The sequence below is a fragment of the Silene latifolia genome, chromosome Y, assembly GCF_048544455.1.
Source record: "Silene latifolia isolate original U9 population chromosome Y, ASM4854445v1, whole genome shotgun sequence".
NCBI lineage: Eukaryota > Viridiplantae > Streptophyta > Magnoliopsida > Caryophyllales > Caryophyllaceae > Silene > Silene latifolia.
The window spans coordinates 1,081,529-1,095,765 of record NC_133538.1 but is presented as its reverse complement, the minus strand read 5'-3'; the positions used below and the strand labels follow the sequence as shown (position 1 = coordinate 1,095,765).

Genomic DNA, 14,237 nt, shown 5'->3' with positions numbered 1-14,237 from the left:
TTACCGACGAAAGGATGAAGGGCTGAATACGATTGCTAAGATTGTCCACACACACACAGGAGAGATTAGGAGTGATTAGAGCGTCGTACTTTTGATTAGGTTTTGTAAAATGATATTTAGAAACTGATTATCGAAATTATATAACCTCTAATAACTTCCGAATCAAACCACCGAAATATTACTCGCCAGACCGGATACTCGGTCGAGTATAGAGTATATTGGGCCGAGTATCCTCTACTCGGTCGAGTATTCATCATACTCGGCCGAGTGTTCCTCAGCAGTAGCCAAACAGATTACACGACCCACAGTACTCAACCGAGTAAGCCATAGTCGGTTGAGTAACAGCCTATAAAATCCGTAGTATTACTGTCTTCCCTCCTTAAAAAGAACTTCGTCCCCAAACTTCACACTCTACCCAAAACAAACACAACAAAATGACTTCCCGACGCACAAACCAACACAAAATACTAATACAAAACATTACAAACCCAACTAACCTAACTCAAACTAAGACAAAACACAGATATGACCATCTCCTACCCCCCTAAAAAGACAACGGTTACGTCCCCGTAACCAACCATACTTGATCGAAAAGGTTAGGAAAACGCTCTGGCATAGCCTCCTCTGGTTCCCATGTGGCCTCTTCCACATTGTGATTGGACCAAATGACCTTGAGTAAGACGGTCTCACCATTCCGTGTCTTGCGTACTTTGCGGTCTAGAATCTCCTTAGGAACCTCAACATAAGACAAAGACTCATCAAGCTCGATGTTCTCAACCTCAAGTACATGTGACGGGTCACTCACATACTTCCGGAGCTGTGAAACATGAAAGACATTGTGGACTCTATCTAAAGCGGGTGGTAAAGCTAACCTGTAGGCTACCTCGCCTATGCGGTCCAAAATCTCATAAGGACCTATAAAATTCTGGCTCAACTTGCCTTTCTTTCCAAATCTCATCACCCGTCGCATAAGTGACACTTTCAAAAGGACCTTGTCACCTACTGCGAACTCTATGTCTCTGCGGTGCAAGTCGGCATAACTCTTCTGACGATCTTGAGCTGCTTTTATCTTTTGACGAATTACCTGAACTTTCTCAACCATATCCTGTACCAGCTGTGGTCCTAAAACTACTGCCTCTGAACTGTTGTCCCAACAAACTGGACTTCGGCACTTCCGGCCATACAACGCCTCAAAAGGTGCCATCCCGATACTGGTATGGTAACTATTGTTATACGAAAACTCGATCAGATCAAACCTGTCCTCCCAGCTACCCCCAAACACCATGGCACATGCTCTCAACATATCCTCCAGGGTCTTGATAGTCCTCTCAGTCTGACCATCAGTTGCAGGATGAAAAGTTGTGCTCATCTTCAAGGTAGTACCTATCAACTCCTGCAATTCCTGCCAAAACTTGGATATAAACCTTCCATCACGGTCAGACACTATATCCTTAGGTATTCCATGTAACCGAACCATATGCCTCCTATATCCCAAGGCCAACTACATCTTGGACCAGGTATCTTTCATAGGGACAACATGAGCTGACTTTGTCAACCGATCAACAATTACCCAGATCATGTTATGATCTTGTTGTGACCTAGGTAACCCAACCACGAAATCCATAGATATCGACTCCCACTTCCACTTAGGTACTTCTAAGGATTGAATCTTACCTTGTGGTCTCCGCTGCTCACCCATGACTCTCTGACAAGTCAAACACCTAGCCACAAACTCAGCTACATCCCTCTTCATGTTTGGCCACCAGAAAGTCTTCTTAAGGTCTTTATAAAGCTTATCACTACCTGGGTGAACCGAATAAGGAGTGCAATGATCCTCTGTCAGGATCACTCTCCTCAAATCTGCATCCTCAGGGACACACCATCTCCCATCAAAACGAACACTCCCATCTGTGTGGATATAAAACCTGAAAACTGTGCCACTCTCCACTCTAGACTTCCACTCTTGGATCTTAAGATCAAGCTCTTGCTGACTCTTGATGTTCTCATACAAATCCGGCTCGATCGTCAAATATCCGATGGCATCCTCTTTCCTTATCATAAAGATCCCCATCTTAGACATCTCATCCCTTAGCTTCAGCAAAGACATGGATGTACATAGCGAATGAACACTCTTCCTACTCAGGGCATATGCAACAACATTAGCCTTACCCTCATGATAGATGATCTCCATATCATAATCCCCGATCAGCTCTATCCATCGTCTCTGTCGCATATTAAGCTCCTTCTTGGTGTAGATATACATCAGACTCTTATGATCTGAAAACACCTTAAAGGTTGCCCCATAAAGGTAGTGCCTCCAAATATTAAGAGCAAAAACAACTGCACCCAGTTCTAGATCATGAGTAGGGTAGTTCTCCTTATATGGCTTTAGCTGCCTCGAAGCATAAGCTATAACCTTCCTTTCTTGCATCAAAACACAACCCAGACCATTCTTTGAAGCATCGATATATACTTCAAAGTTCTCACATCCCTCTGGCAAAGCTAGAATAGGAGTTGTGGTCAAACGTTCCTTTAAGGTCTGGAACGCCGTCTCACAACACTCATCCAAAACAAATCTGGTCTCTTTCCTCATCAAAGTAGTCATAGGCCGTGCTATGGTAGAAAAGTCTTTCAGGAACCTCCTCTAGTAGCCTGCAAGGCCCAAGAAACTCCGAACCTCAGCAACACTGTTCGGTGACTCCCACTTGGTCACATCCTCAATCTTGCTAGGATCCACGGACACTCCTTTCTTAGATATGACATGACCCAGAAAAGCCACTTCTTCTAACCTGAACTCACACTTTGATAACTTGGCATAAAGCTGGTTCTCTCTCAAAGTCTGCAAAACGATCCTCAGGTGCTCCTCGTGTTCTTCCTTAGTCTTAGAGTAGACTATAATGTCGTCAATGAAGACAACCACGAACTTATCCAAAAACGGACTGAAAATCCGGTTCATCAAATCCATGAAAGCTGTTGGTGCATTGGTCAAACCAAAAGGCATCACCACGTACTCATAGTGACCATAACGGGACCGGAAAGCTGTCTTTGGAATATCCTCATATGCTATCCTCAATTGGTGATAACCTAACCTCAAATCAATCTTGGAAAACACACCTGCTCCACTCAGTTGATCAAACAAGTCATCAATCCTAGGCAAGGGATACTTGTTCTTCACTGTGATACGGTTAAGCTCCATGTAGTCGATACATAACCTCATGCTCCCATCTTTATTTTTCACAAACAACACTGGAGCTCCCCAAGGTGACACACTTGGCCAGATATAACCCTTGTCTAACAGCTCATGCAACTGTTTCTTCAACTCAGCTAGCTCTTTAGGTGCCATACGATATGGTGCTTTAGATGTATGACTTGTTCCTGGTTTAAGCTCCACATTAAAGTCAACATCCCTCTTTGGTGGAAACTCCGGTATCTCTTCGGGAAAAACATCATCAAAATCTCCCACCACAGGTATATCAACAGCTGTCTGCGGCTCTAATCGATGATCTCTTACTTGACAAAGAATCAAAGGACACTTCTTCCTCAAGCATGACTTTAAGGTCATCACAGCTATGAACTTACACATAGGTCTCACAACAAACCCTTTGACTTAGGTCTCACAACAAACCCTTTGTAAGACACCCGTATACCCTTGGGACCACTTAAAGACACTTTATTTTGCCGAAAATCTATCTTGGAATCATACTTACCCAACCAATCCATCCCGACAATCACCTCAAACCCATCAATAGGAAACTATAGCAGGTCTACCGGTAAATCTACCCCTCCAACTAGCATAGATACTCCCTTGTACAACTTAACAGATGACACGGACTCCCCATAAGGTATAAACACATCATCCTTTACCAACTCAAACTCCCCCAAGCCCATAGACAAAGCATGACTCCTAGACATAAAAGAATGTGTTGCCCCTGAGTCAAACAAAACAAAACATGGTACATTATGAACAAGAAAGGTACCGGTAACTACATGTGCATCATTATGCGCTTCCTTCTTATCCATCATGAAGAGATTCCCGCTGCTTTTCTGGCCTCCCCCTTGAACCGAAACATTAGAAGTACTCGGCTTGGCTGCCGAATCCTGGGTGACACTGTTGTTCGAGTGCTGATAAGATCCTCCACTGTTGTGGTTAAAACCGCCATTGTTGCTATGTCTACCCCGATTACCCCATGATCCACCCTGTCGGTTGCTAGCAAAGCTCTAACTCGGACCTTGTGAGAAGTTCCCCTGAAAAGCTTCCGAGCCTACTCCAGTCCTGGCATTCGTGCAGTCGCGTCTCTTGTAGCCTATGCCACCACATTTGAAGCAAGAAAGGTTAGAGTTGTCATTCACACTCCAACCACCACCTCTACCCCAACCTCGAGATCCCCCAGAGAAACTAGCCCCACCAGAAAAAGCCTTTACATGATTGAAGTTGCCCTTCTTGTTACCCGACTGATTGTTGTTTCCACTATCAGCCTTTGTCTTCTCAGTAGCAGTCCTCTCTGTAGCTTCCTTTGAGAGATCTACCAAGCTCTCAGCTTGAACAACCCTCACGTACACATCCTTAAGATCAGTGATGACTCCAGCTGGCAAACGGTTCATGATCTTGGCTGACAAACCTCTCTCAAATCGAAGAGCCAAACCCCTTTGCCCTAGTTGCATGTCCTCAGCATAACGAGACAACTCAAGGAACCGGTGAATGTACTCGGTGACTGTCATATCATCGGTCATAGTGAAGGAATTATACTCACATCTCAACTTGTGACGGATATGCTCCGGCATAAACTGCTCTCTCATAGCACTTTTCAAACCCGACCATGGTATAGCCCCTAAACCCTCAGCTTGGTAGTAAGCTCTAGCGTCCTCTTTGACATTTTGCCACCACACAGCGACCTCGCCCCTTAGGTAGTACACTACCTGCTCAACTATCATATCCCGCGGACACTTGACTACCTCCATGAGACTTTCTATCTCACGATGCCAATTCTAGAGCAACTCAGGTCCCTCAATGCCCTCATAGGTAGATGGGTTGAAGCGGGCGATGATGATGCTAAGTTGGGTAGCATCCACAGGTTTCTCCGCCCCCTTTCCCACATTCTTGAGAGCCTCAAGAAGAGCCTCTTGTTACTCGATCATACGAGCAATCTCATCTATGGTCATCTCAGAAGCTTGAATTTGCACGACAGTTATTTTTGGCGGCATTTTGAGCTGATAAGGAGGAAGGAAACGTAAGTATAAAAGCCTACGGCTCAAAATGTAATGACCCTCCGCCAAAGAAGCACTCGGCCGAGTATGCAGCAATACTCGGTCGAGTAATGACTACTCGGTCGAGTATCACTGATACTCGGTTGAGTAATCCACTCTAGTAGCCAACGTCAAATTCACACGAAACATACTCGGTCGAGTATAAACCATACTCGGTCGAGTATGCTCTACTCGGTCGAGTACACCTAAGTACTCGGTCGAGTAAACACATCCAGTAGACATTGCTACTCACTACCAAACAACACTCGGTCGAGTGCCTAGTTACTCGGCCGAGTACCCCATACTCGGTCGAGTACCTGCCCTGCTCGGCCGAGTCATGCCAAAACGAGCTATAAACAATAAGGAATACATCGTATCATGCTTTCTACCCAAAAATCAAACACATTACGTTATAAATCTGAATGCCACATGGTAAACACGTAACATGCCAATCATTTTCATACCAAAACCGTTTCCAATGATGTCACATAACATTCCATCACGCCTTTTTCATATTTCAATATCCTTCTCAATTTCATACATTACACCTCCTACCACATATTCCAAGCATCCGATTTCAACATACTATACACATATATAAACGAACACACAACACATTCCCCCCGTGACCGTCTTGAGTTCGTGAGGGCCATAATGTGACTCCGGGACGTTTCTCGAGTCCTTGCGGTAGCTCCAAACAACTCTCCCCGGGTTTATTTTATTTAGACTCCCTAAGTTCATTGGGTTCATTTGTTTTAGGTGCCGGAATGATCGGCTCTGATACCACTTTGTAACACCCCCTCATACCAAGGTATCTTACCAGGACTACCCTAGCATGAAAGGCTGTTACCATCTTGGTTGTCCGAGGTTAGTACATATCAAAAGCAACTGTCCCAAACACATTTATTAAAATACTATAAATGTAAAAAGGTTACAGAGTTCCAAAAACCAATAAAAGTGAATCCGAATGCTAACAACTACAAAATCATATGCTAAGGCTCATGATGGTGACACTACATCCGGTGTGATGACTCTCCCATGACCGCCCCAAGCTCACCAAATGCAATACCTGTCACAGCCTGCTCACCATCCCCGAATGGATCACCGCAGATTTCATAAAACAACAACGGGGTTAGTACTGCTCAATCAAAATAAGACAAAAGCACAAGGTAACCAGCTACATGCCCACCTAAATCCCGCTCTTCAACGAGCGATAACCCTATCCCATAATGTGCACATCCCCTCCCGTGACGGGTTCCACGGAGGGCGAACAAGGGCGTGAAGCCACTCCCGCAAGTGACTCCACCACAATCATCACAACACCACCACAACACCAACACACCGATGATCAACAGATGAAAGTAAACACAATACAATCACATCTTAATTCAATCAACAGAAACGGAGTAGGGAAACCCTACCTTAGCAACAACAGCAATGCAGAGAATCAGGCACTAGAACGGCTCCTCTACGAAGTCCTCGCCTAAACAATAATCACATAACACAATCACTAATTGCAATACCCCATTTCCCCCAATTTATAATTAAAGGCAAACCCTGGAATTAACCATCAACAAACATGGGGACAAAGACTTACTGACGAAAGGATGAAGGGTTGAATACGATTGCTAAGATTGTCCACACACACACAGGAGAGATTGGGAGTGATTAGAGTGTCGTACTTTTGATTAGGTTTTGTAAAATGATGTTTAGAAACTTATTATCGAAATTATATAACCTCTAATTACTCCCGAATCAAACCACCAAAATATTACTCGCCAGACCGGATACTCGGTCGAGTATAGAGTATACTCGGCCGAGTATCCTCTACTCGGTCGAGTATTCATCATACTCGGCCGAGTGTTCCTCGGCAGTAGCCAAACAGACTACATGACCCACACTACTCGACCGAGTAGGCTATACACGGTCGAGTATGTACCAGCCTATAAAATTCGTAGTGTTACATCCATAAACTATGCTTGGCTCACTACTCTTAGATTTCAAAAACGAGGCGTTGGATAAATGAAAACATTGACCAGCCACTTAGATATTATGAGTAATAGTTCTGAAACTAAAAATCTACTAACAGTCCTAAACGATTTGCATGTTATTCTAGTTCATATACCTCAAAATTGTTACGCTTTTCCATATTGTGAAGTTTGAGCCTAGCAGAATATAAGTAGTAATAACTTGACCAAATTTAATAGTACATATAGTCACATGAAAATTTAACAGTACATATAGTCACAATTGAATGAGTATCCATGATCCGAAAATTGAAGAAATCAAATACAAACCTTGTAACGCGACACAAAAGTAATCAACAAAAATCAGTGTATATGCCTATAAGATCCAGGTAACTGAAAAAAAATTAAATGAAAATTTAGTTTCAACCATGTAGCCAAGTACTCGTTTAACAAGAATCCAATCATAATAGTAATGCAAAACAAAATTAGGGTTAAGATTCTTAATAAAGAGATCAAAATCAACAAAAAACACAAGAGATTATAGTGAAATGTCAATGATTAAGTACATAAAATGAAGTAATTAATAGGTAATTAAAGAAAAATACAGGTAATTTGAATCGAACAACATTTGAAAGCAACGAAATCAAAAGAAACAATTACAAACTAGGAATACAGCCCTAATAACCTAATTTGAATCATGAAAATCATAAAAACTGAGGAATAAGAAAGAAATTAGGGAAATTAAGGAATTACCTAAATTGTAATGTACTCAAAATCAGGAAAATTGATGATGAAATCAGCGAGAAAGAAACAAAATTAAAGTTTGATGTACGAAGTAATTTGGTCAGAATCACAGAATTGACGCTCGAAGTGAAGGAGAATGAAGAATGGAAGCATGAGCAGAAGTTACGCGAAGAGCGAATGTGATGAACAAGGAGAGAGAGTGTGTGTAAAACGGATAATGATAGAAAACTTGAGGGTGAGACGGGTTGGACCATGCTCAGCCTTTTATTTATCTAAAATCTAAAGGCTGTGAGAGGTTCTCACGGTTATCATTATCTGAGTGGTTCTCACGGGATCTCTCTCTCTCTCTCTCTCTCTCTCTCTCTCTCTCTCTCTCTATATATATATATATATATATATATATATATATATATATATATATATATATATATATATATATATATATAGATTTAGGATCCGGTGAGAACGATCACTCGGTGAGAACGGTGAGAACGCATATCTACCATTGGATTAGACTAATATAAAAGGTTGAGATTAAATCTAAAACAATTCCCACTAAACGCAAATCATTGGCTCCTCCATCATTTCACACTTTAAAAATTCACGATGGAGGAGACTCCCGGAAGGCTCTCGTCGGGGAATCTCGCCAGCACTGCCATATGATAGTCGGAGCTCCGACCAAGCCCACCGTCTCCGCGAGAACACATATCTAACCCTTAGATTAAAAACACATAAGTTGAGACAAATTTAAAATCCAAGCTCTATTATCAACTTCATGTGTTCACAACTTCGCCTTCCTTCACGGAATGTCACCGGAGCTCCGGCTCCGGCAAGCCACTAGCAGCCGCACGCTCATTTAATGGCGAGTCTCAAAAGTCCCACGTATACGCCGTGCTCTAGTAAGCCACCATTTCTCTCTCTCTCTTCCCTTTTCTCCCACCTCTGATGCCATTCAACCACCATTGACGACCCTTGCCGGAGATATAACCTGGCTCGTCGGCGTCATATCTTCTTTCAACCTAAAATTATTGTCCAACACTCCAACCCGTTGAACTCTTCAATTTTATATTTTCAATTCCATTAATTGTCAAATTAATCTATTTGTTGAGGATATTTGTGAGATTCGAATTTTCCGCAAATGTCCAATTCCTTAGAAATCGTCGCTAGGAGTAAATGCAGGGAACAAATTTTGACTAAGCTTACATTTGACCAAGGTTAAATGAGGTGGAAGTCCAAACATTGTTATTAAGTTTAATATATATATATGGAGTATTGAGAATTAATTTGATGTATCTTAAGGTTATTCTAATGTACCTAGTAATTTTTATGTAACTAAACAATATAATTTCAAGTATATTATATATGAGTTAATATTTATAAACATAATAGAGAGAGAATTTTAATGTATACTTAATAATATTTTTAATGTACCTAGTAATATTTTTAACGTACCTAATTATAAATTTAGTGTACACAAATTTTCAGATGAGAACAAACATTGATCGTCTTAAGTTTAAGATGAGTTAAATATATCTATTTGGGATGGATAAAAAGGAGAATGCATTGGGAAGAACAAAACATTTATCTTATATATCCATGTGATATGACATTTAACCCGTCACAAACTTAAAGATAGAAATTGAGAAAAGCTAGCTATTTAATGTATCTATAAGGCAATCTAGTGTACCTAATAATATTTTTTATGTATCTAAGAATTTAACGGAGGTAATAATTTAATGTAGCTTATAATATTTACTATGCGCTAATCTCATAGTTCTCTTAATTTGTAAAACTTCTAGTGTACCTATTAGACTATTACCTAATATGTTCGTATATGCAAACAATGAATGTTTAATGTGTCCATTAAGCAATTTAAAAAGCATTGAAACAAGTATAGACCTACAGTGCATTTGCACTTTAACACACATCACTCCCTCGCAAGAGCTTTTCCCATTGTACATGTTAAAACTCATTACCAGAACATAGTGCCAAACTGCCAACAATCAGTCCATCATGAATCACCCAACATATTTTAACTTCTTCGCTCGCTAATCACACCATAACTGAACTAAAATGGATTATATTTGCCGTCAAAGATCAAACCATCAACCCAACATCGCTACCAACTGAACTACAATGGGTAGGCGATGGTTGTTCACTCAACAGCCTTCCGTCTCAGAGCTTCTCTTCTTCACTCTCGATTGCCTATTTTAATGTAACTACTCTAGTTTTTGATGTATCTAACCACTATTTTAATATATCTAAACATAGATACACAAAATTACTTACTAGGTACATTAAAATTGCTTTGAGATGCATCAAAATATAACCACACATTGATTGTCGGTGTTTGTTGCCGTTCGTAGAATATCATTTTCAAAGGATCCGGCGATGTGAGATACGACCGGAGCTCCGGTGATGCCCGAGAATTAGAGTAGAATATAAAGAGCGATGAAGGGGCGTCATCTGCTTTGCCGTGGTTTGGCGTCGCCATCTGCTTTGCCGGCGTCATCTGAAGTGACGGTAGAACTGGAGCACCGCCACCGGTATATGGAAGGGAGGAGAGATTACCGACGTTGTCTAGACGGAGGAAGGACAATCGAGACATGAGGTTCATGAATAAGGAAATGTCAGGGATCGTCGGTGGTGCTTAGTGGTGTTGCCGAAGTTGCGTCGGTGTCGGGGGATTCTCGCCGGTGCTTTTACATTTCCGGTGATTGCCGATGTGACGACGAGGCGGTGGTGGTAGTGGATGAAGATGACAGATGGTGTGCTTGTGCTAATGGAAATTAAAGGATATAGATAGACTATGGGCTGGGCTTATTTTTCTATTTAAATGTGGTGGGTAATGTCGTGCGTTATAGTTTGGTGGGTAGTGTTAAGTGCGTTCTCACCGTTCTCACCGAATGATCGTTCTCACCGGATCTTGACTCTATATATATATATATATATATATATATATATATATATATATATATATATATATTTATATTGAGTCCCTAAGTCCCTCTAAGGGCCATTGGATGACTAAATGGATGGTTGAGATGGATGGAAACGGGATGGATTAAGGACAACCAAAAAGAAAAGGAAAAAGATGTGGATGGTTGGATTGAAATGGATGGTTGAGATTAAAGGAAACAAAAAAATATTCTCACTAATCAATTTCTATCATATAATTAATTATTTTTCACTCTCTGATCACTAATTAAATCACTTTTGAGTTTGAATGATTAATAAGTGTAAATGTGATATTGTAGGAGTTTTACGAGTGTAACTGTAACTTGTAAAAGTGTAAATGTGATATTTTCAGACGGTTTTTTGTAACTCTGATATTGTAGGAGTTTTATGAGTGTAAATATAAGTTGTAGGAGTGTAAATGTGATCTTTTAAGGCGGTTTTTGTATATAAATTTTTTGAATTTATACAAATTTAAAATTTTACAAGTGTAACTCAAACATTTTAAAATTGTAAATTTGAAGTTTTTCGAGTGTAATTTTGATTTTGTTGTGACGGAAATTTTGAAGTCATATAATTTTAACATTTTACAAGGGTAACTTTGACATTTTATGAGTGTAATTTTGATTTTTTTATGACGGAAAATTTGAATTTATATAACAAGACGAATTTAAACAAGCCGAGATTAAAAAAAAAAATAAAACAAAAAAGAGATTTGAAAAAAAAATAAAACTAGTGTAACTTTAAGGAAATACGAGTGTAAATGTGAGGAAATACAAGTGTAAATTTAAATAAATACGAGTGTAAATGTGAGGAAATATAAGTGTAAATTTAAATAACTACGAGTGTAAATGTGAGGAAATACGGGTGTAAATTTAAAGAAATACGAGTGTAAATTTAAAGAAATACGAGTGTAATTTTAAAACAACAAAAAAAAAACCGTGTGAGATATTATCATCTACACATAAAAGTAGTTATATGTTAAACGTGTGAGATGTTATCAAAATTCAAACATTTATTAGTGTGAGATGTTCACGCTAGTGCACAAGAATTGGGTGATGCGAGTTCACGCTAGTGCACAAGCAGATCGGAGTTTTGTTTTTCTTTTTAAAAAAAATGAGGAAATAACTTAACCACCACCGCAAACACCACGACAAGGAGATCTGACCACTCTTTTTTGCCCCTTTCTTTCTTCTTTCACCAGATATGTGTTGGAGTGTTCTCGACAATAATGCGATCACATTGTTGATCATTTTGGGATCACATATTTAAATCTCATATTAAGAATACATGAGGGAAAGTAATACTTCTTAGTCAACTGGTCCACACATATCGATAATGATTGGCTTACTAGAGTTTGACATTACTGTCATGCGACGGTGGTGACCAGTTGATCCCCTAAGGTCATACCTATAGGGTAATGCTCTTAATTGATTATTTAATTAATCGTATGACGATACGGGTTAATTAAATTCCTTAAAATTGACGAGTGATTTTGTGAGTAAAATTACGTGTCTTATTGTAATTTGATTAAATAAGATTCGGTCTAAGTAATCGAATTGTATTATTACTTAGATTAATTTTTTTTTATTTATTGTTTATGAAACAATTAAAAATATAATGAATAAATTATTATAAATATAAGTTGCTGTAGTTTATAATTATATGACCCATTTTGGTACAAGTAATTATGAATTACTAATTATTTTTGTATGTGACATATTTAATTATATGATGATTTTTAATATGTTAAAAACACATTATAATGTAACATGTCAAGTAACATGTCACATATGTCACAATTGACAAATGACAAAAATAAAATGGACCTCCCTTTTATGGGTAATAACCGGTTTTATGGAGGGAGTATTAGGTTTGTGTTGTGTAATTTATTTATTCAAAAGAAACACAATGATGACCTATTTCATAGCCATGCAAACCTATTATTCTTGGGAAGAAAATAAGCTCATGCATTGGCTCCTCTCCTCCCATGCTGCCCGGTTTCCCAAAGAGAAAAAGAAGAGTTTTTTTCTCTTACATTTTTGTTTATTCATTCTATAAGTTGTAAAAAGATACATGATATATTTTTACTAGTGGTTACTTATACTCTACATTTTTTGAGGGAACAAGAGAGCTCATAAAATCCTCCTCTTGACCGAAATTTTCAAGAGTAAAATACAAATTATTTGTGTCTATTTTAAGGTACTTTTTATTAATACTAGTCTCATATTAATTTAAACTATTAAGGGTATTATCTTGGTACAATCCTTGGGGAGAGATTCTATACTTGAATCTTGTCCATCCATAAGGAAAGTTCAAGAACTAGCTAAGGTATGTGACCTTACTAGTGCCCATATATCCGAAACATCATATGTAAGTAACCGATTTTTTCCTTTCTCTTGTATTTGTTTTGCATGCATAAGATCTTGAATTAATTTTATGACTAAATTAATTATTCACATTTTCAATATGTAAGCAAATGAGATTAATGAATCCTAACAAGTGGTATCAGAGCACAAGGTTGTTGCATGCAAAATCGGGTTTGTTTTTCCGAGTTAAATAGTTAACAAATAAAACTTGTTATTTAGAATTTATGAAGATAAATCACGAAATAAATTTTGCATGTTAAAAGTTTCTGGTCCTAAATGGATTTTAGGTCATATGAGATGATTTATGGATTTTACAGTTCATTATATATATTATTGGCATTTAAATGTGATTTTTATGAGAAGAATTTCAATTTTGGACGAAAAATAGTTAAACTTCGAATTTTTCAGTGATTTTTGGATATGATTTCAGAAATATAATCTACTAGTTGCGTGTTAAATTTCGTGTAAAATAAAGTCATTTTGCATAAAATATGAATTTTATAAGTTAAAGTTCCAATTAAAAGGGTTATTAGGTTAATATGAGTTGAATTTCGAATCTGGTCATGAAAATTTAATATGTTGCCACATACATTTTTACTCAGTGTGTATAAAAATCTTAGGCGAATTGAACTCCTTATGCATGATTTATGAATTTTTGAGTAAAAATTCAATAAACAGTGACTTAAATTAGCCTATAATGCTAAAACATATTTCATGACTTAAGAAAAACATCCAATATTGCTTATTTATGCCAATTTTCATATCTAAAAGTGAAAAGTTGATTAAATTATTTTTTCCTTATGCTTTAATGATTTTATTTGTCAATTTCGATAAACCGCAACGATGTTTTTCTCGAAAGATTTTCGAAATTTTTAACCTAAGTTTTGAATACTATGAATGTCATGGAATTATTCCAGAACATTCAAGAGTTTAAATTTCAAATTTTGAAATTATTTGA

The 14,237-nt window shown here is 38.4% G+C and overlaps 1 protein-coding gene across 1 annotated transcript; it reads right to left on the bottom strand.

Moving 5' to 3' along the window:
- Positions 1-1,501: 1,501 nt before the first annotated feature.
- Positions 1,502-2,071, bottom strand: LOC141634434 (uncharacterized). Its single transcript, XM_074446615.1, has 2 exons — positions 1,814-2,071; positions 1,502-1,705 (listed from the first exon to the last, which is right to left on the bottom strand). Exons 1-2 carry the CDS (start codon positions 2,069-2,071, stop codon positions 1,502-1,504), a joined length of 462 nt encoding a protein of 153 aa, XP_074302716.1.
- Positions 2,072-14,237: the final 12,166 nt, after the last annotated feature.

Bases quoted from the DNA above. Each gene is read 5' to 3' on its own strand.
- LOC141634434 (XM_074446615.1), bottom strand. From the start codon at position 2,071: ATGGGGATCTTTATGATAAGGAAAGAGGATGCCATCGGATATTTGACG. The intron at 1,706-1,813 runs GTTCACCCAGGT...TTGACTTGTCAG, and splicing joins ATCATTGCACTCCTTATTCG to AGAGTCATGGGTGAGCAGCG.